This window comes from Phyllostomus hastatus, unplaced genomic scaffold (assembly GCF_019186645.2).
Source record: "Phyllostomus hastatus isolate PE091 unplaced genomic scaffold, TTU_PhHast_1.1 phas_contig_150, whole genome shotgun sequence".
NCBI classification, from domain to species: domain Eukaryota; kingdom Metazoa; phylum Chordata; class Mammalia; order Chiroptera; family Phyllostomidae; genus Phyllostomus; species Phyllostomus hastatus.
This window is the reverse complement of record NW_025333611.1, coordinates 3,596,088-3,618,679: the sequence shown is the minus strand read 5'-3', so window position 1 is coordinate 3,618,679 and position 22,592 is coordinate 3,596,088. Positions and strand designations below refer to the sequence as shown.

Below are 22,592 nucleotides of genomic sequence, written 5' to 3'. Positions count from 1 at the left end.
AGCTCTCCGCTTTGTGGTGAGGCTGGTGTGTGTGGAACCCACAAGGGCTGTTTGTGGCCGTGTGGGGGGCAGGGCGGTGTGCGCCTGAGGTCCACTGGGCACTGCAGGGTGTCCGCAGCCCCGGAGGCTCTCCTGGGGTATGGGGACCACTTCCCCTGCTACCCGGAAATAGAAAGCGGGGGGCAGTTGTCCCAACTGCCAAAAAGTGGCAGATGGCTCTACACAGCATCGGTGGGTCGGCTCGGCTGTGCAGACGGCTGCCGTGCACAGGGAGGGATGGAGGCTCCGGACACCACTGGCTGTGCAAGAGACTCGGGCCCTCCTCATGCCCGGGGCAGGGCACTTGCGGCCCTCCCTGCACCCAGACGTTCAGGGCAGGCGGCCAGGCAGTCCTCAGTGCCCAGGGACTGAGGGATCCCGCCCTCCCCACGCTGACTTGGGAGACGCAGAATCCTTGCAGACACCGAGTTGTTGTTGAAACGGAGTACGGGAACACCGTAAAGCCAAAGAGAGACCCCGCTCCCGCCGCCAGCCCCCGCAGCCCCCGGAGTCACAGCCCTGGGCTCCCTCCCTGACTTCTCGGAGCAGACAGACGGGCCCTCGCTAGGCAGCGAAAAGAGCCTCACGGAATCCCTAGGCTGGCCGCACGTCTCCTGCGTGGGGGCTGCTGAGTCTTACTGACCCGCATTCCCTCATGCTTTGTGCCCGCTCCCACGGGGTGTGCGTGGGGAGGGGGACATTCACGGGGGCACCAGGGGCGCAGGGACAGGTGCAGGCATGTGTGACGAGCTCGGCCCTGGCGGCCGCGGGCCCTTGCTGGAGGTGTCACTCGGGCAAAGGGGCAGCGTGTGCAGGCCAGGGCGGGGGGGTGCAGGGGAGCCCCAGGCAACAGGGAGCCGGTCGGTGCCCGGTCTGCCGAGGGAGCTCTGAAGATGCTGCTGGCCGGGTGACCTTGGACAAGTGCTTCCTTCTCTAAAACTCTGTCCGCATCTGAAAAGTCAGGCCGATGGCTACGGCCCCTCCCTCCCAGGGCTGGGGGAGGGACCCAGGACGTCAAGGCCTGCTCCTGGGCACACGCCCACAGCACGTCCCTGAGTCCGCCCAGGTGCGAGGTTCTTTGTTTCAGTCTGCCCCCGCACCCACAGACCAGACAGCACGTTTTCCAGGTCGGGGGAGCGCAGTCTACCTCAGCTGTAAAGCCAGTCCGTACACGACGCTCTCCGCCCCCGCCGCCCCCATCTCCCCAGGACTAGCTCCGTCCCCAGGGCGGCATCCTCTGGGCCACCGTCTAGACCTGCCCTGCCGGCTTCCCCACCCACAGCGCCCGTGCCACCCTGGGCCCCGGGGACATGCGTGGCCTGCTCCTGGGCTCCCCCTGGCACTGCGGAGGGCTAACCAGATCCTCCCAGGGCCCTGAGCCTCTGCTGCGGCCCCCCAGCCCCCCTAGGACTCCCCCAGCGGGCAGGCCCCAGGGCCTAGCCACACCCCGGGGCTCACTGTCGGTCCAGGGGACTTTAGGGGCCTCCTGCACCCCGGTGGGAGAAGGGCGAGGGCACAGAGGCTGCCCGGAGCCTCCACAGGGCCGCGTCGGCAGGGGCCCCTCCCTTGACCTGGTTCCCAGCAGGTGGGAAGGGCACAGCCTCCCCTGCTTTCAGACACACCCCCCCACACACACACGCACCCTCCAGGGGCCCCAACCGCATCTCCAGTCTGGCTTTCACCCGAGGAGAGGGGCAGGGGCAGGGCCCACTCTGGCACCTCTCAGCCTCCTGCCCCGGGCAGCCCCCGAGGGAGGTCCCGCTGCCCCTCTGGGTGGTGGGGAGCTGCTTTCTTGGGTTCTAGAAAACCAAATGCCCCAGGGCTGTCTCACCAGGGTTTCTGTTTGAGGCTGAAGAAATCGCCTGGGCCCTCGCCTGCAGTTTTGCCACCTGAACGGAAGACAGGGGGCGAGCGTGGGGGCAGCCCTGGCAACGGGGTGAGCACGGGTGAGAAGCCGAGGTGACCCCGCCACATCTCCAAAGAGCGTCCTTTCCCGCCCACCCCACCTGAGACACAGCGTGCACCTGGCACACTGGCCCCATCGGATGACTAGCCCCCTGGTGATGAGTAGCTGCCACTGCCCTGGGAGCAGGCTGACCCTGGGCACAGTACTGAACCTCCCTCTGCCTCAGTTTCTTCGTCTGTAAGATGGGGTGCTACTCGTAGCTGCTTCAGTGAGGCGCTAGGTGGCCGTCGGGATTGAAGGCGAGCACAGAGTCACGGGTGCAGGCCCGAGAGGGGTGTCTGACACCGGCCGCCGGCGGGGACAGGGGACGGGGGTGTGAGGCGCCCCGAGGAGCCTTGAGGAGCCGCGGAGCTGTCTGAGCGAGTTATTTTCATGCCTTGCCGCCGTCTCCACGTTCTGTGCTGCCCGCAGCAACCCCGTGACGAACACCTGCGCGCGGAGAGCACTGTGCGTCTCTCGGATGGTCTCCCCAGAAAGGGCGCCCCCAGAAACCGAATCACCGGTCAGAGGGGAGGGGTGTTTTAGGCCTTCGGCCACACGTCGCTTCACTGTTGTCTAGACGGGCCACTGGCTGCCCGCGGCCTCTGGCCCGCCAGGGGGGGAAGCACCGCGCGCTCTCAGCCACCAAGGGCTGGGTCCTGGGGGCACGGTGGGTGCTGACGGGGCAGAGGGTGTGGGCGGCGAAGAGAAGGGGCCGCCGACGTTCAAGGATGGGCTCAGGGCACAGGGCTCAGGGCACAGGGGAGAGTCTCCGAAGGGGCGGAGGAGAAACCGTCAGGGAGGCGAGACCCACGTCCGCTCAGAGGCGAGAGCACAGAGAAGTCCCGAATCAAACAGAGGGCCCGGCGATGCGGAGCCAGCTGGGGGGGCAGGGGGGGGTTGTGGACAAGCCAGCCGGTCCCGAGTGGAGGCTGCCGGAGGTTCACACCAGCGCTGGGCAGATCTGAGCGGGACCCCGACTCCCCGTGAGGGTGGGGTGGGGGGTGGGGCCGGGCAGGGGGGCTCTGGCTGTGCAGCCCAGCCCGGCTGGGCTCTGTCAGGACCCCGCACGTGTTTGCTGTGCGTCCCTGGGTGAGCGGCCGCAGTTCTCTGGGCCCGGCCCCCCTCGTCTGCTAGAGACAAGAATACGACCACTGCGGGACACGCACCACATGGGCGCCGTCAAAGTGCAGCCTCGGTGCCCCGCTCACCGGCACGGTCGTCATGTCATTGTCATCTCATTGTGCGGCAGACGGAGTTCAGCAGCAGGAAGGGGGTGACAGGGAAGCATCAGGGAGGGCTGCCGAGTGGGAGTAGGGCTCCCCCAGCCTCTGCGTCGTCAAGCGACAAGCTCAACGCGCTGCGACGTGTAACGCAGGCCATGTGGACCCGGGCGCGTCTCCTAACCGCTCTGTGCCTCCGTTCCCTTCCCCAGCGGATCAGGAGGACAGCAGGTGTGTGCTCACCGAGCTAGTGCTCACGCAACGCTCGGCGCCGGGCCGGGCACGCGGCGGGAGCCCCGCAGACAGCGGCTGTCCCCAGCTGCTCTTCGGGCTCAGAGCTCGCAGGCTGTGGAACCAGCAGGGGCGGCGCGGAGCCCTGCCCCTCCAACTCCTGGCTGGGCGACCTTGGTCAGGTCGCCTAACCTCATGACGGGCTGGTTCCTTGCCCGTGAAGACGTGGGTGGCAGCGGCCACCTCGCCGGGCAAGCACACAGCAAGTACTCCACCTGACGGCCCCCTGAGGGCCTCAGAGAGGACACCCCTGCTGATGCCGGCCGGTGCTCTGAGCCTCAGCTCTCTCAGTTGGCGGGGGCGCACACTCCTCACCAGAGGGTCGCACCCCCGCCCCCACCCACCCGGGCCGGGCACTCACTGCCACAGGCAGGTACAACCGCACTGACCCACGGAGTTGTGACATCTTGGAGAAGGGCCCGTCCCGGCCACAAGCTGAGACGGTTCCTGCCCTTCCCCTGTTCCGGAGCCTTCCCCAGCGCTTCCACGGGGCCCGCCCTCCTCGGGCTCCTGACTCCCCGCCTGCTCCCCCTCCCTCTGCATCCTCGGCTGCTCCTCCTCCTGTTCTCGGGCCACAGCCCACAGCCATGCTGCCCCCCTGCCAGTGAGCGGAAACTGCCCTCCAACACCCCTGTTCACTTTCCACCCGCTGCCCCAGACCCCACTCAAATGCCACCTGCTCCACGGAGCCTCCCCGATCCCCGGGGGAAGAACGGCTTTGTGCCACACAGCCCTGCCCATGCACACCCATGCACACCCACGCACACGCACTCCTGTACGTGCACGTGCCCACACACTCACACACTCACCGGTGCACCCATTCACACCCACGCATTTCGTGAGACTGGCGACCCTGCCCTGACCGGCTCCACAGCTCTCGGCTTAGCGCGTGGTCCCATTCTGCCGGACTCCTTACTTAGCCCGGCCCTGGTGCAGGGAGGGGCGTGCCGCCGTGGGGAGGGAGCGCCCTTGGGAGCCACCGGCTGAGGGCTGAAACCTGAGCTCTGCTACCGAGTGACTCGGGGGCATCGCTCTCCCGCCGGAGCCTCAGTTTCCTGGTCTGTGTAATGGGACCCCTAGGGCTGCCTTAGAGCGCCATCGAGGTTAACTGGGGCAAGGAGGCAAAGCCCGCGCTCAGGACCTCGCCCGAGAGCACGGAGTAAACGCCAGTTCCTGCCGCTCGTTAGCTCATGCGGCAGCACCATTCGGACGGACGCCAACTACGGGGAGGGCCTTGAGGACTGTTAGAGTCCCAGCCACCCCTCCCTCCGCGGGCTCCCGGGAGGGCCCCGGGCGGCGACCCGCCAGTGCTCGGGGCTGTGTGCCCTGGGCGGTCCCCTGTCAAAAGTCCTTTCAGGGGCCCGCAGCACCAGGACCCTTCGAGTCCCCCTGTCACAGGGAAAAAATAAGAAGGGAGTTCTGGGGGCGCCCTTTTCTAGAAAGTCTTGCCTTATTTGTCGTGAACGTGAAACATGAATGATGTTTACAGAGCCCCTGCTGCAGGAGGTGCCCCGGCGGGCCTGCTCTGGCCCTTGCTGCCGAACGTCGAGGGACAGCTCCACCTCCTGCTCTTACGATTGGCTGGTGTCCCTGCCTGTCAGACCCGCCCAGGGTCCTCTTTGCTTCTTTTTATTTTCAAATTTGTTTTTACTGATGAGACAGAGAGAGAGAGAGGAGGAGGACTTTCAAGCAACAGGAAGAGCACATGCCACAGCGCTTCTGCGTGCGTGACCGTCTGCGTGACCGTTTGCACTGTCGCACTGTGGAGCAACGGGAAGGGCCTGGCGTTCACCGTCTGCGGTCCTTACTGCCTGCGGTCCCGTGAGGTCGCTGTCGCTGACATTCCCCGACGAGAAAACCAGGGTTCAGGAGGCCTCCCGCGCAGAGCAGCGCTGAGACCGCCCCTGACCCCGCCGGCGAGGCGGGTCACAGCACATGCGCGTGGAACAGGCTGGACAGTGAAAACAAGGAAGATCATCAGATTGGAATATGTTATATCCAAACACGTCTTTTTACAAGAGACGGACATAAGGAAACAAAAAATGTTGAAAGTACAAGGAAGGAAAAATAAGATAAACTAGGCAAATACTAACCAAAGGAAGCATGGGTAGCTACATTCATGTTGAACAAAGTGGGCCATAAGCAAAGAAGTGTTACTCAGGGTAAAGATGGTCATCTTCTTAAAGGTTCAGCTCTCCAGAAAGGAAACAATTCTAAACTTGTATGTACCAAGTAAACTGGCTTCAGAAATGTGTAAGATTGACTGGACTACATGAATCATTAACCTCACGAACGATAATGAAGAGTGAAAGGGTAGCACTGTTAAAGATGGGGCGGAGATTGAGAGTGGTAGGAACACTGGTCCACTTTACGCCCCACACAAGGGAAAACCCAGACACCGTGAACCGTCTTTGGTAATTCCACTCACTCGGTGAAAGTCACCTTATCGGCGCCCCGGGCTCCGTCTGGACTGCTAATGCAAGGGCAGATCCCCGCCTGCCTGGTCAAATATGTGCACTGCCAAGACGGAGAGCGACGCCAGCCCCTGGAGCGCCAGGAGGACGACCTTGTGGTCAGGGCGAGGCCGGGTGTTCGGGGGAGGGAGGGCCCGGCCGAGCCCCAGGGAGGGCTGCGGCCCCCAGCGTTCCGGGGGGCGTGGGCCCCGGCCGTGTCCCAGGGGGCAAGCCCTTGCGAAGTCAGGCGCCCAAACCTGCAGCTCCCATCTGAGGGACCCTGCGGGGACGTTCTTCCTCTCTCCACCTGGGAAGGGGAAGAAATAGGGAGTTTGACTCCCTTGGTGGCTTAAGAGACAGTGGCTGGAGGTGAGCCACAGGGAGCCTCATGGGACAGCCAGAGGCACCAGGAGGGGTCTCAGCACCAGGGGACGGATGGGGAAAGCCACGTCTCCAGCCTACGTGGGGAAGGGAGAAACGGGGCAGCACTCACGGCCTTAGAGCCGAGGCTGGATCTCGCCTTGCCCCGGAGCTGCAGGTCCGCCTGACAGCAGCTCTGGGGATGCCAGGTGGTGCCCAGCATCTCTGCGTCTGGGCCCAGGGCGAGCTGGGCCGGGCCGGGCACTGTGGCGGCCCTCCCCACACCGGAGGCGCGTGTAAACCCTCTCCCGTCCAGCTCAGCGTGCTCCCTGACCTGCGTTATATCCGTACGTAAACGTCTGCACCAGCCCTCTGTTTTCACTGAAAGACATTTATAAGAAGCCTTTATATTGTCACCATAAAGGGAAATAAAAATGCAGGATGACTTAAACAGGAGTTCTCGTGAACATGGGCTACGATCACACAAAATAATGCCCTCAGTTCGTCCGGATCCGGTTGCCGGAACACAGCTCTCAGCCTGCGCCCTGCCCTCGCCACAAAGGGAGAGGCAGGGGCTAGGCCCCCAAACACGGGAGCTTTCGCCGAGCCTTTCCCTCCGACATCGTAGGGCTCACAGCACAGACGAGGAAGGAATCTCGGTGGACGTAGCTGGAGGGAAAGCGGGCCGGCCACCCACACCTGAGCAGGAACAGGGCGAAGGAGCTTTGTACGCCCCGAAGTGAGGGAAATCCTCCGCTGCCTGAAAATGCACGTCAAATACTTCGTGGGAAAAAAAACCATCCTACCGAGCGTTTGGCTTGTGCACCTTCAGTACCTTCTCCTTCGATCAGGTTGACCTTAATTGAGGACCTACTAAGTGCCGGCCACACAGCAGGAGTTCGGAAGACGAGTGCCTTGCCTTTGGGAGCCCACACTCTCGTGGAGAGACAGAGTTGTTCACAGCGGATTTCGACGCAAGGGCCTGAATGAATGTTTGTGTCGACTCCTCCCCACTTCCAATTCGTGCCCAGCGTGCTGTAGGTGCTCGGGAATCATTTCATTGAAATTCAAAAATGGCAAGCACTAACTGGGGTCCTACTATGAGCCAGACGTTAGAACACTTAGTCTTTTCAAGAATTGGAAAAGCAGTTAAAGAATAGGTATAAAGATATATATGTACAAAAGATTATCTCTTAAAGACAGTCAACCTTGTATGCCTCCGTTTAGGCTCAGAGGGGTTAAGTCACTTGACCAACGGCACACAGCAAGTTAGAAGCAGACTTGGGATTTGAAAGCAGGTCCCCAGGTCTCCGGAATGACCCCCTTTGTGGGCTGCGGGAAGAATTCCCACTGTGGGAACATGGGAGGTTGGCCCCCTTCCTGGGGCCTGGCTTAGGAAAAGCAGAGGCCAGCGGCTGGGCCCTGGCCCCACTGGCCCCACTCACTGGCCCCACTAGTGGTCACCTCAGCCCTGACCTGTGCTTGTGTCTCCTCAGGAAGCCCAAGCTGCCCTGCACCGTGTGCTCCAGCAACCTTCTGAGCTGCTGCAAGAGCCTGTGGGGCCTCCGGTTCCTCCAGGCACGAGGGAGGCCCCTCGGAGGAGCAGCCGCTGCGGACACCACCCGAGGAAGCGGTGAGGAGGACGCCGCCCTCCCGGCCTGTCTAGACCCGGCCCCAGGACACTGATGATACGGCTCCCCGGTCACCAAGATGTAACTCCTGGAGCCACGAAGGGGCCAGCAGCCTGCAAAGCCACCTGGGATGCACCCCAGCCTGGGTCCGGGGACTCCCGGAGCGCACGGTGGGGGCTGCTGGGCCCCTCGGGCCTGGGCGGAGCAGCCTGTCTGCACTCAGCCTCCTCAGAGAGGTGTTTGGGGCTCCTCCAGGTCCCGCGCTCATGCTGGTGCTGGCCCTGAGCTCTGAGCAGAGACGGGGGACATGCAGGGCGTGTGCACACGTGTGTGCACGTGTGTGCGTGGAGGTGCCTGTGCCCTCTGAGCACAGCAGAGGGCGTTGCCCAAAGTGCTGGCCTCTCGCTCCCCGTGGGCTCTGCAGGATGGAGGGAAGGAGAGGAGGAGACCAGTCTTCGAGGCTCCCGCTGTGAGTGACGCACCTCACCTGCACGGGCTCCCGTAACCCTCACCGCCTGCGACCAGGGTCGCCGCCCCCCTACCTTGCAGAGGTGGAAACTGAGGCTCAGAGCAGCAGGGGCCCGCCCAAGGCCGCTCAGCTGGGACATGCACCTGGCGCACAGGGGGCCCTGGAGCAACGGCCGTCGAAGGGACGCGTGAACGAACAGACAGACAGGACGATGGGCGCAAAGCCCGGCCTCAAGCCCCTGTGCTTGACGCGACACCACACCGCCTCTCGGGAGGGAGGTCGGAGTGTTTCCTCGACGGAGCCCACCCTGCGGGGCTCAGAGCAGAGCCTGGGGGCCCTCACACCACAGCACGAGGGGGCTCTCGGGGGAAGGCGTGCGGGGTGTCAGAGGGGGAGGGGCGGAGGTGGGGGGCGCAACAGAGGTGAGCGGGGCAGCTGACCCTGCAGCACCCTCCGCTGGGATGCATGACCTTGAGCGGGGCGGGACCCTCTGGGCATCTCTGCTCCCCTGTCCTATTCACTGGGTGTTGAAGGCACCCAAGGAGGTGGGCGGTGACAGCCCCAGAGAGGTGAGGGTGTCCCCGGACTCTCCTCACTGACCACTGCCCCTCCCAGAGCCACTCTTCCCCTCGTTCCAAGAACGCCCCCAGGTGTCCCCTCCTTGCCCACTTGTCCTCTCCTGGCCATTAGGGTGGCTGCTCCCCGAGCCTCCCCACGGCAATTTCTCTCCCTCTGTGGCCTCATTTACACCCTTGAACCTGAACTGACCCAGAGACTTATTTCCTAGCAGACTGCTCACAGACCTGTCCCGGGAGCCCGGAGCCCTCTGGGAGCTGCCCCCACATCACCTTCACCTGGGCGTCTCCACTGCCCTTGACCCTCTCCTCACACCTGCTCCTCCCCCGGGGTTCCCTGGCTCAGACTTCAAAGACTGCGGGTCAGTCCCGGCATCCCCTCCCCCCGGCCTGTCACCGCCCGGTCCCACTGCTGCCCCCGCTCTCAGGGCCGTCGGAACAGCCTCCCGGCAGCCCTGGGAGCTCCTCGCTCTCCTTCCTCCCGCCCCAGCCCCGCCCACAGCCGGCGCCAAGGCAGGCCCGGCTGCGGCTCACGCGGAGGAAACCGTCTCTCGCACGGCCGCCGCTCGGTCCACCTGCCGGGCCAGGCGCTGTTCGCACAACTTGAAACACTCTTCCTGCCCTTTCAGCCGCAACATCTCCGCCGAAAAAGCACTTCTGGGGAAGCCTTCCCCAGCCCTCCCCAGTAGGCCCTGAACTGTCTTCAGGAGTGGTCGGCGTGGTCGTAACGCACAGTGTCGGTGACTTCCTGGCCCGTCCACTCAGGAGGTCATGGGCCCTGCCTGGGTCTGCTGACCCCTTTACGTCCAGCCCTAGAAGACCATGTGGCACACAGTAGGAGTTTTATGCAGCTTGCCTGCCAATGCACCTGAAGGCATGACTTTCCCTGAGGGTGGCAGCTCTTCAGTCTCTTGGCTGCCTCTCCCCCTTGGAAGTCCTGCCAAGAGTCCAAAGCGGGTGGGTCTCTAAGTCTCGGCCAAGCGGTGGGAGGCGTAAGGCTGGTCTGGCTGCTCCTAGACCCGGCTGGTGGGGGCTGCGGTCCAGGTGCCCGCGGTGCACCGCTCATCACGCCAGGGGCCTCCTTCGGGCCTGTCTCCGTGCTGCCCTGCCCTTCCGGAGGCCCCCTGGTGCCGCCTGTGCTGGCCGCGGAAGCCGGGCACGGGCCGCCTGGAGGAGGACCCTCGGTGGCGGCCCCCAAATCCACGGCTCCTGTTACCCCGATACGCCAATAAAGATGCAAAACCGATGCTGCCGTGCAGTTTTATTTTTAACTTCCTGGTGAGGAAACACTCCCCAAGGGTCAGCAGACACTGTGTCTGGATTTAGAAAAAGAATTACGATAAAATTTTTCTATGAAAAAGTGTCTACGGGGTAAAGGCCAGCTCAGAAGTTGCCCTGGAAAGTGAAGGCATCCTCAGGAAACTGTGTTTCATCTGAAAACGCCCCGCCGGAAACGAGGGACGAGCTGGTCGGAAGGATCGGGCCTGCGCGGGGCTCACCCGGGGAGCCAGGTGCGCGGTGGGTGCGCGGTCAGTGTTTGTGGACGGGAACGTCTCCCGAGTTGCCAGCCTCAGAGACGCCTCTGTTCGGTGGGAGGGAAAGACACCTGTGGAATGGAGCCCTGTCGGTAGATGGAGTCCTCAGTCGAGAGCAGGTGGGGGAGGTGCAGGGGAGAAATCGGGCCCAGGCGAACCCGCAGTGTCTGTGCAAGGGCTGAACCCCAAAGGGAGCAAGGAAAGGGTCTGGAAACCGTGGGGAGGGAGCTGACCAGAGCCAGGGTTGTGGCGGGATGAGCGCAGTGTCGGCAGTGAGCAGGGCCCCCTGGGGCGGGAGGAGGGCCTTGAGGAAGAGGCATAAAGGACACACGGTCAGGAGTGTGCGTGGGAGGCGGCGGAGAGGCTGTGCGCCGCCACGGCGAAGGCCCGTGGGAGCCGGTCGGCCCGGGTTTCAACGCCGCTCAGCAGAGGAGGGACAGGCCGTGCGCAGGGCGGCCCGGGAAGCAGGGAAGCCGGGAAGCAGCGCGCTGGGCCCATGGATGGTGTCGGGCAGACCTGGGTGCCCTGAAGCATCACCCAGGGTGCAAGGGACGTGGAGCACTTTACAGGGAACCAGCCAGGACCGGGGCCTGGGAAGTCCAGTTCCAGACTCCCGCCCCGACAGGTTCAGACCGCACCCGCGGGACGTGGAGGAGAAGCGAAGCCAGCCCTGCCGAGGAGCAAGGGGGCGGCGGGAGGAGGAGGGGACGGGCACGGGGCGGCAGAGGGGCCACCTCGAGGAGCAAGGAGCGGCGTTAGGCAAGGCGGCTCACCCCAGGAGTCGCGGCGAGTGGGAGAGCTCTGCAAGGTCTCCATCCAGAGGGGGCTGAAATGAAGAAAATGAACTGGGGGGGCAGGGGGCAGAGTGTGAGCAGCCCCACGCAGGGGAGGGTCCACGGCCGCATCTGGTGAGGACCTACTCCCAACTCCACTGCGGACCTCGCCCTCTGCGCTGGGGACCCACGGGGACCAGGCTCCCGCCGCCCTCCGGAGACCCGGGCTTGCACCCGAACATCAGCTGGGAAGCAGGGAAGGACGGGGACTCGGGGGCCAGTGTCAAAGTCGCCAAGGGCAGGACAAGGCGCAGCGTGTGGAAGGCGGGAGGACGTGGGCCACGGCCGCCGTGAGCTCCCAAAGGGGGCCGTTCCTGGTGTGCACAGCCCGGCTGTGTTTAACCTCGGGGTGGAAGCGTGGGCGGGGCGGGGGGGGGGGTGCCCGGCAGCCCGGACCGAGGGGATCTGTGTGGGGTCCCGTCTCAGCTAAGTGGCTGGCAGCTCACGTTCGCTGAGCCACCGCCACCTGGTCCTGGGGACGACTAGCTTTGGAGGAAGGTTTGTCACCTTTACTGTCCTTTCCCGGGAGCCCTTTCCAGGTCGTCCACACAGGAAATGACAGCGAGGATGCACCCCTCCCACCAGAACCCCACCAGAACCCCAATTGTTGCGGTGGTGATTCAGGGGCCTTCAACAGCCACTGGCGCCTGCGGGCTGCGGGCTGCGGGGTGGCTGGGAGGAGGCCCTGGCCGCCCCCCCCCCCACCCCGCCAGCAGCCCTGGGGACTCTTCATTCATTAGGCTGGAGGTCATCGCCGATGGCGGTGCCAGGGTCACATAGCACGGCATGCTTCCCACGCCCCCGAGGTGCCACCATGCCGAGCACTGGCCGGGCCGGACCACACCCCTGGCTCCCTGGGGCTGTGCCGAGGCTCTCATGTGCCCCGGGGGCCTGGCAGGCGTCCCAGGGAAACAGGGCCCAGGATTGGCGTGAGGTCTGGGCTGTGCAACTCCCAGATAAACCCGTCCCTCACTTTCAAGTGACATTTACATTTCGGAGCCCCTCCCTGAACCCAGACGTCGAGTCTGCCCCTCCGCGGGGGTCGGGGGGGGGGGCTGGGGGCCGAGTGAACGCAGCCCCGACCTCCTGCCAGGCGGAGGGCCACACCCCCAGCGACGGAGCCTGAACACAAGGCGCCCAAAGTCCAACACCCAAGCGACACAGCCAGGGTTCCAACCCCGAACCTCCTATCTCCAGAGTCCTGCCTCTTCTTTACCATTCAGGTTCTGAAGTTAACTTTTAAGGGTTAGGCACCACAGAGATACAGCTGCCTCTCTCCAAAACCATGGCCGGCCAGGGAAAGCCCGAGTTCCTCGGCCATGCGACCCCCTCCCTCACCCCTGGCGGTCCCCCCCAGAGGCAGCCACACTCCCCAGTTTGCTGAATGGGCCTTGGTTCCTTTGTCTTCGGCTGCATCTGAGGAACTGGCCTCAGTCACCCTCTTCGGGGTCACGCACACCGGCGCAGAGAGGCCCCCCGCAGCAGCGGGGGCCTCCAGAGGCTGCGCCAGGCCCTTGGCCGCCCACGGCTCATTTAGCTGCACCCCCGGCCGTAGGCGGCTGAGTCATTTCTGATGTTCAGCTGTCTAAGCACGAATGTGCTGATCATGGGACAATGTTCCCTCGTGCCCTTGTGTGAGTGGGTTTTGTGGTGGGGGGGGGGTGGGCACACGCAGGCATGTGTGCTCAGCACGCCAGCACGAGTATTCTGGGTGTGGGAGGGGGGGGTTGTGCTGCTGACGGGCCCTCCTGAGAGGCGTGGCTGGTTCAGGCTCCCACCCACAGCACGGGGGGGCGCTGCCTCCCCACAGCCCCACCGCCCACCTGTGTCTCTTCTACCATGCCTGCGGCTTCGCTCGTCCCCCAGAGCAAGGGTGTCCAGACTTTTGGTGTCTCTGGGCCACACCGGAAGAGCTGTCTTGGGCCACACATTAAATACATCGTGACATGTAATCACACACACAAAAAAATCTCATACTGTTTTAAGTAAATGAACAATTTTGTGTTGGGGCCAAATTCATAGCCCTCCTGGGCTGCATGCGGCCCGTGGGCCAAGGGTTGGGACTGCCCAGAAGGCGGCCAGTCCTCAGCCTCGGGCACAGGAAGGGACCCTGTTCCCTGGGAGAGCCCCTGGAGGAGAGAGCGGGGAGGCGGTAGGTGGCCTCCCACCCAGAGCAGATGCCACTGTGGACGCCCCCACTCCCCCCACACACATACTCCCACCCCTCCCTGTTCCCCTGGGCGAGGTGGAGGGAGGGCAAAGGAGAAGGGCACAGAGAGAACGTGAATTGCTTTGTCTTCACCATGGTCCCCTGCGGTGCTCGAGAGCTTCGAAGAGCCCCCCGGTCCTCAGAAAGGGTCCTCAGTGTGCCCCCGCCTTCCGGCAGCACCCTGAGTCGGACGTTGTTGGGGCTTCTTTCGGCCCCTGACTAGCTCCCCAGCCCCCATTCCCTTCTCCCCGAACATGCTGCCACCTCACCGAGCCCCCAGTGTGGGTAAGTCACAGTGTCTGCCTGGCTTTGAAATGCAGCTGCGTGAACTCGTTACCTCCCCTCGGTGCACCCGGTCTCCCCCTCTGTCAAAGGGGACAATCGCAGCACCGCACGGGGCTGTCGGAGGGCTCCATGAGTCCGCGCCTGCAAGGTTCTTAGAACCTCGCCTGGAAGAGCAGGGACACCAGCCACACTCGGTGAATGCCAACCAGTCACCACGAACACGCAGGTCTCGGCACTGTGCGGCTTCACCACCTGCGGACACAGGCGAGGCTCCTCAGCTTGGCGTTCCCCGCCCCGCCCGACCTGAGCCGCGCTGTCCCCCACCCCATGCTCCCAGGCGGACGCAGGTGCCGGCCACGAGAGGCACACACCCTGCTCCAAATGGCCGTGCGTTCCTGTCCGGTCAGCTCTGAGCCTCCCCAACGCCAAGCCCCGGCAGGCCACCCGCCCCTCAAGGCCGGGGAACGTCTCCCATCCTGAGCCCAGTCCAGGACGTGAGAGCGAATCGGGGCTGCTCTGGACACCCAGCGTCCCATATCGCTTTGGGGGTGGAGCCCATTCTGACTGCGCTCCAGTGCACACCTGCTCCAGGGGGCTGCACCACTCATCTCTGTGCTACTTACAGCCTACCCGGCCTGTTCCAGCAGGGGACCCTCCATGGTTCACGGGCCCCCTGTGTTCTGCGGCGCACCCGGAGGTCTGGGAAGAGTCGCTCATCCGAGTACTGGATAGAGGACGATTTGGGGGTCCCGAGGCTCAGTCCGGGGCAGCAGACAGCGAGGAGGAGGGACGGGAAAAGAGGAACAAGACGAGGGCCACCGAGATGGGGAGCACGCACACTCCCGAAACGAGCCCCTGAGGAGAAGGGCATGCCCGGCGTTCGCCAGAGAGCCGGGGGCGCCGGGCGATGCAAACCCCCTCCTCCTGCAGAAGGAGCTCCAGGGGGGCCCGCTGCACCGTGAATATCTTGTACAAGTGGCTTCCGGGGGAGTCAGGGGAGGGGGTGGACTTTCACATCTGGATCCGCACGGAACGCAGTGGAAGGGCCCTGGAGGAGGCAGGTGCTCAGAGGCAAGGAGACCAGGAGCGCCGGAGGACCTGGGCCCTTTGGAAAGTCACCAGGGTCTCGGGGCTGGCCCAGGGGCTGGGGGACCGGTGGGTCAGCCAGCTTTGCCCAGCTCTCCAGAGAGTGGGAGGCCTCGGAGGTCATTTTGGCTGCACAGGGTTAGTGACATCTACGGTGCAGGCCGCAGGGAGAATGAAAAGGAGAGATGAGGGAAAGCATCTGATGGATGCCTGAGGACACAAGTACTCCAGGCGGGTTTTCTTCACGGTCACCACCACCTCAAGAAAAGTCTCCACCGAAACACGCCCCTAAAGTGGGCCCCGCCCAGGCCGAACTACCGTTTGAGCCAACCAGCCCGGGTCTGAGCCCTGAAACATCACAGAGACAAACCACAAATGTGCTGCCGCAGTTTCCCAGGGCCATTCTGCTGGCAGCGTGCACACTGACCGCTGGGACAGGATTTTTTAAAAACCTCTTATTGTGCTGACCCTTCTCTTTTTTAAAAATTGATACATAATTCATATACCTTAAAACCTACGCTTTTAAAGTACGCAGTTCAGTCTTTTCTCCCACACTGACAACGCTGTGCAGGCATCACCACTGCCTGGTTACAGAACACTCCCGTCGTGCCGCAGAGAAACCCCATGCCCGGGGGCCGGCGCTCCCCCAGCCCCCGGCGGCCACCCCACTCCTCTCGGCCCTCCACCGGTTCACCCGAGTTCCAGACATTTCGCCACATACACGGCAGCTCGGAGGCCCCGGTGACAGTTGCTGAAATTCAGGAACCCAGTCCTCCCTGCTGCTCACCCGCAAAATATGAATTACCTAAAATTAAAGCTCTTGACTGCGCCTCCTGCTGAGCCATTTGGTTTGGAGGTGCCCCGAGGGCGGCCTGGGGAGGGAACAATAGCCACCGAAACATGGGGCGTGTTTGGCTGGGTCTCTGCTGGACCCTGGCTCAGCTGGGGCCGGGGACGACATGCCGGAGCGAGTGAGTCTCTCTCTGTGCACAGTCCTTGCGAACACAGAAACCCGTTTCCCCTCGGCCCTGCTGGATAAATGTTGCACAGAGATGGACAGGCACGGGTCGGGAGGGGCGCCAGACCGGTTGCCTGCCTGGGCACCCATGCACCCAGGTCCAGCCCTGACCCCTGAGTCCTGAGGACTTGCTCAGAAAACCCCTCTCCTTTGGTTAAGAAAATAATCCGAAACTTGGGAACAAGGCCAAAGTGCTGCAGCACACCATCTGGGTGTCATGTGGGGGTGCTGTCTGCTTCTCCAGGGGGACACCCCACCCCCCCGTCTCCGATTCACCGTTTACTGCGAGGGATAGGACTCTGCAGAGTCACACGGTAAGCTGTGGAAGACCGACCGGTTGCAAACGGTTTTCTTTTGGCAAAGGAGAAATGCAAATGGTTTCTAGTCAGTCGGAAAGATAACCCCGAAGGTCACAGTTGACTGTCCTGCAGGACCCTGGCCGGTGTGTCCCAACTTAGCGACTTTAGTCCAAGATTCTTCCTCTCTAGAGGAATAACCGGTGCTCAGACACTCTGCCGCCCCGCTCGCTCCCCCGAGAGTGGGTTACCTTCGTCCCCGTCACGTGCCCGCCACGCATGTGTCTGGCGCGTGTTTCCAATCTTTTGAAAATTGCGTTTTGACAGAATCTTGAGTTTCTCCCCACAGCCAGTGAGCAAGGGTGCCCCCTGCTGGCAGGGTCGTTCTGTTCACTGACGCTACAAGCCCAAGGTTTTCCAAGGCCTACAGAGATATCTGAGGCCTGAAAAAAAATTCAGAGCCTCCAAAATATAAAAAGAAAAAGGAAATTTTTAAAAATGAGTAAGTGCTTAGATAAATGCCTACCAAACACCGTATTTTAAATGTCTGTGAAGTGTAACTTGTCAACCACAGCTCAGCTCACAATTACTTAAAAATTATTTTTAATGTGGGACAGTCTCAGCAGTCACAACGGATGCTGGGGATCCCTCGAGACAAAGGGAGAAGAAACATTCTGTGTGTCGGTTTCCCTGAATGTTGAGATGGAAATTAAAATAGTTACTAGGGACATTCTCTGGGAGGGCCAGCAGTCCTCCCTGCCCCATTTCTGAGGGGAGATCAGTTGTAGGTTACAGAGACCCAGGTCCCCTGCTGAGCCCACCTGGGCCCCCCGCATCTGGTGAGAGAGGACGGACACGGTTCATGCCCTCCCGTGACTTCCCACGTCACCAAGACACTCCTCCATCTCTCTGTGGCCCCTCGCCATGCTTCAGGGCCCCTGGGGTGGGCTGGGGTCTGGACGCCAGTGAGCTGCCCACCTAAGCAACCAGAGACCACCTGCATTTTTGGCCACCCCACCAAACTGAGGGGAAACGGACCGACCGGAGTCTCCTCCCGCTGCCTGACAACGACAGTCACCCACCGGCGCAGCGTGGCCTCACCGGGTCCCAGCTGCAGGCTGCGGAGACCTGGCGCTAAGAAGGGCTTGGTCGGGGCTTCTTCCAGGGGACCATTCGCCGGTTAGTATCCATGGTAACCCCTCAGGGCAAAGGAGGCCGGCCCACACAGGGGAATGTCACAGCGCCATGTTGACGAGGTCACGAATTGTGTTTCAGAAGATCTGAACAATCCAGAAGTATCAAAGGTGGCCCACCGTAGACAGCATTGCCTGTTCCGGCACCAGAAACTCCGGGCCAGCACCGCCCCCCCCCCAATCTCTCTTCCAGCCGTGGGGCAGGGAGGAAGGCCCCTGTCCTCACTGCCCTGAAACTGCGCTCGGACCCGCCGCGCCCACCGCCGCCGTGCAGACAAAGCCGGGTTCCAGCCTGCCCGCCCCCAGGGGACAGAAGATAGCAAACACGCGAGCTGCAGGTCTCAAGGGCTTTATTAGGAGGACCCCCATTCCTCTCTCAGCCTCAGAGTCCTGAGGCTGAAATTCTGGCTCTAGCTGAAGTTCCAAGGGCACCTTGGGGCCCGTTTCTTATTCATTTGTACCTCTGTTTCCCCACCTGTAGAATGGGCCCGGCCATCCGTGTAAAAATCAGGTCAGGACGGAATGAAATGATGTATACTGAGTGCCCAGCACCTATTCAGTGCCTGGTAAATATATGCTCTGAAAGTCCCACAATTTTATCTATTTTTTATTTTTTTAAAAATTTATTTATTGTGGATTGAGCTCGGGCTGCGAACCAAAGCGTCGCAGGTTCGATCCCCAGTCAGGGTACATGCCTGGGTTGCAGGCCATGACCCCCAGCAACCCCACATGGATGTTTCTCTCTCTCTTTCTCCCTCTCTTTCCTCTCTAAAAATAAATAAATAAAATCTTTAAAAAATGTATTTATTTGTTCACCTTAACGAGAGGAGAAGGGAGGGAGAAGGAGAGGGAGAGAAAAGTCGATTGGTTGCTTCTCGAACGCGCCCCTGCCAGGGACCTGGCCTGCAACCCAGGCACGTGCCCTGACCGGGAATCAAACCAGCGACCCTTCGCTTTGTGGGATGGTGCCCAACCACACCACACCAATCAGGGCAAGTCCTGCAATTTTAAGTCCATAACTATTTTACATGCTACAAAAAAAAAAAAAAAAGATAGGAATGGTTTCCACGGGTTTTGTTTTTTTTTTAAATGGAATGTGGCATTTGAGGAGGTCGTTCCTGCACAGACAAGCCGCTAGTCTGGGAGGCCCCCAGCCCCCCACCCCCAGAGAAGCAGCACATTGAAAGGTGTCAGGCTCTGCCTGAGGGGTTGAACCCCACTGCAGCTCCCCAGCTGGCATAATACTGCTGCTTGCAGGATATGTTTAAATATAAACAGTGATTGGTTTTGATTCTGAAGTCTTATTTTTATATCCTGGAATCAACTTTAAAAAAAAAAATGCAGGCCAAGCCCAGACACAGGGAGGGGGACTCACTGCTCAGTGAGGCGCGGAGGGAGCCCTGAGCTGGGCGGTATAAACTGCAACGACTTCTGTGGCAGGAGCATTCGGGAGTTGTTTAAATATTTACCCCAAATGTAAACAGAGTGGGACTTGGCAAAAATTGGAAGGGACTTGAAAATCCTTTCTCTGGCAAGATCAGACCCGTCCTTCTTCCTCAAACCAGTGGTCTCTGAAAACACAGCTGACACGTCGTTAGAAGAAAATGTACTTGACGTTTGCACCCGGCTGAGTGCACCGCTGGCTTCAGTCCGCCGACCTCGCTGTCCCCAGTGTGTGTCCTGGCGGCAGGCGGCTGTCAGTCACGGCTGCCCAAACCCGGGAGCACGCTCTCTCTTTCTCGCGGCTGCCCCTCCTGCGGGCCCCCCGCCCCCCATGAAACGCAGACGTCTGCGGTCCCCAGCCTCCTCTCCCTTCGGGGGCAGGGCACGCACGTGACTTAACGGCCCTGTCCGAGGCAGCGAGCACCTCTGACTTAAAAACAGGGTCCGGGCAGAAAGCACGGGGCTGTCTCAGGCAGCCGTGCGCCAGCCTGGCGGGTGACGCAGCCACAGGCCCCGGCCACACAGTCCAGCCACCAATCTGTAAGCTCTCTCATCACCCCTGAGCTAAATAACACCTTCCGCTTAATACCCAGCTCCCGGCACGTAATAAGTACTCAGAGAATTCTAACCGAATGGAGGGCCCACGGAACCGAAAGCTCTGCTGGGTGCAGGGTTTCAGGAACCCATCTTCTTGGAGAGAAGGACTGGGGGTGTTGGAGGTGTGTCTTCCCCTACCCACTGGGGAGACAGGGGCCGTTTCCTCCAAATCCTTGGTTGCCAGGGCCTGGCAAGCACTTGGCCCAGCAGGGGCCCCACTGAACCCCAGACTGGTAGCATCTGAGCCTCTATAAGCCTTCCTGCCTCTTGGGGTTGCTTTTGTTCAGGCATGCCCCTAGAGGGCTGGGGCTTGCCCACCTAAGAAGGTGGCACAAGGGGCTCTCCCAGGACCACCCAGGCGAGGGGCCCCTGCTGTGGGTCCTGTGTCTTGTACAGTCCTGCCCCGGCCCCAGAGTGGCACCTCATAGCGCCAGCCGTCCGTAGGGCCAAGACGATGTGCCTGCCTCTCCTTCCTAAACCTCAGCTGGGACCCCGGGTTTCCTTGGCCAGAGGATGCTAAAGCCCAATTGCAGGGCCTGTGTGGACCTTCCCCCAGATTCGACCTCTCCCGGGCGGATGGTGTCGCTGGTGTGTGCCTGGCTGAGCGCAGGGGCAGCTGTCTGCACAGGGGAGGGGATGTGTGTGGAACTTGAACCCTGGGGCACGTGCAAGACCTGGGGTGCAGGGGTCAGAGCCCGGGTAAGAGAAAACAGTGCGGGGGGTGGCCTCATGCGAGTGCCCACTGTCCCCCTCCCACCATGCTCTGGTGCAGAACTCCAGAGTCCACAGATTCCAGACTGGAGCCTGACGTTCCAGGTAGTGTTTAAAATATACTTTGTCAAGGTCAAAGGTAGAACACATGTAATTTAATAGCGTGTATACTGGTTGCCTGTTGGGATACGAGGAATTACCCCGACCCTTGGCGGTTTCAAAACCACGCATTGACTCCCTGACAGCGTCTGGGGGCAGGAAGCCCGGCCCCGCCCCACCCCGCTGGGCTTTCCGCCACACGGTCCCAGGAGGCTCGGTGCCTGCCCAGGGTCCACGGCCTCATCTGAGGGCCCGACTAGGGAAGGGCTGGCTGCCAGGCTCGCGGCCGTCGTGGGCAGTGCTCTGTTCCTCGCAGGCTGTTCCCTGACGTGGGGGCCTCCCCCGCCGGGCAGCTGACTGCGTCAGTCAGAGTGTGCAAGCCGGAGGCAACAGAGAGAGTCCACCGGGAAACCAGCAGTCGCTGTCCTTTACAACCAATCGTGAAAGCGACCCCCTTCACCTCTGTCATATTCTATTGGTTCCAAGCAAGTCGCTAGGCCAGGACACACTCAAGGGGGGAGCGCAAAAGCACCCCCTTGCCACGCCCCAAATGTCCCCCCTGGGGGTCCAGCAGAAGCTGAAAGCTTCGCTTCGAGCCAAGCCCAGACCTGCGCGGGCACCACTCAACCCAAGAGCTCGGCCTCCCCAGGGTGCTGCCCTGCACCCCGGACAGACGAGCGAAGCCCAATTCCGAGGGAACTCCCGTGAAGGACAGAAATTACCACCTCCAGTTCCAATTGCCAGCTGAGCTAATTGCAAAAGTAATTGCAATTGAAGGGTCTAATTACCAGGCTGGGCCAGAGAAGCGCCTTCTCCCCGCCTTTGGGGAGCCTCCTGCTGCCTCCTGGGGCTGTAGACATGGTGGGAATCCCATTCTTGGGGGAACAGCTCTGGCCTGCGTCCCAGAAACCAGATTGCCAAAGACGGGCCCCCACCTCCCCAGCCAGATAATGCTCCCGGCCCTGAAACCAGCCTCTCCCCTTGCATTCCTGCCCCAGCCCCGGACTCTGGCCCTGCTCCTGCGCTACACACCAAACACCACGGAACAGGAGCAGTGGGCTCCTCGAGCCAGCGTCTGGGCCCCACCCCTCCCTTGCCCTTCCCTCCCCCACATGTCTCCGCACCAGGCAGGTCAGCCCTGGGGCTCCGCCTCCTCTCAGAACACCCCTCTGGCTTGTGTGCAGCCCTGGCCACCGGATGCCACAACCAGCCTGCGGGAACCATGCCTGGCACCTCTCGCCAGCAGCACCCGGGCCTGCAGAGCACATCTGGCCCAGGAAGCCCGGCCCGGCCCGGCCCTGGGTGAGCCCAGCACACAGCACGATTCGGGTGCTCAGAAATCACTGTGGAGAGAACGAAAGTCGAGGGGAGACCCCAGAGGCAGCCACCCTCCCCTACCTGTCAGCAGCCCCAGCTGCCCTGCCGCCCACCGTTAGGCATCTTCTGACTCCCCCCACGCCCCAGAAGAGCTCTCCTTGGACCAGACCATGCCTACACTCAGCACGGGCACCCTCTGGAGGTTGGAGCTGGGGCAGGGCTTGCAAAGACCCTGGACTCAGGTCCCAATTCCCCAGGGGAGAGGGCGTGGGGGTGGCTCCAGGTGGGCGCACCATCCTGAGCCCATGGTCTCCATGCGTGGGGGGCAGCATGGCTCAGGGGCCGTGGCAGGGGTCCCCCGCCTGGGCCTGGGAGTGGCCCTGGGGCAGCTCCTTGTTCTGCAGACGACTTCTGCCTCAGGAGCGGCCTGGCCATTCTCCTGCTCCAAACCTTTCACGGGGCCTCACTGCCCGCAGCACAGGGTGCACACTTCTCAGCGGGGCCAACCTGCCGCTCTGCCTCTGTCCTTTTATCCTCCCCCGCCGTGGCTCCTCCTGTGTCCGGGCAGAGCCGAGTCTGGCAGACCCCCTGAAGCTGACACAATTTGGGGGGGCGGTTCCCTGAAGGCAAGACCACAATGATGGTGCAACCGGAAGCCCAGAGCCCTGGGAAGCGAGAGCCCCGGGCCTTGAGCCATTGACTTCACAGCAGACTCGCCTCTCCCTTCGGTACCCACCTGGCGCCAGCTGCCCTCCCGCGCCCGCCTCACCTGTCATCCTCCTGGACCTGCCTTTCCATGGACCCTCCCGCCGCTCCCTTCCCTGTCCTGTGTAGGGCTCCCAGGGTGCCCCCGTGTGGCCTCGCGGTGCCCACACCTTCCTGCATCGTGGGTGTCCCCCTGTGGCGCTGGGGGCTCACTGAGGGTGGGCACTGGCCCCGGGCATCATCACCATCATCATCATCATTCTGGCCTGGGGTGCGCAA

At 62.2% G+C, this 22,592-nt stretch overlaps 1 protein-coding gene across 1 annotated transcript in view; it reads left to right on the top strand.

The window, feature by feature from the left end:
- The window catches only part of HRH2 (histamine receptor H2), a 34,291-nt gene extending 24,065 nt beyond the window's left edge, over nt 1–10,226 (top strand). Inside the window, 2 exon segments of the mRNA XM_045828958.1 lie at nt 7,808–7,885; nt 7,887–10,226. Of these exon segments, the coding sequence (XP_045684914.1) occupies nt 7,808–7,885; nt 7,887–7,977 (169 nt within the window). The 3' untranslated portion in view covers nt 7,978–10,226.
- The last annotated feature ends 12,366 nt before the right edge of the window (nt 10,227–22,592 follow it).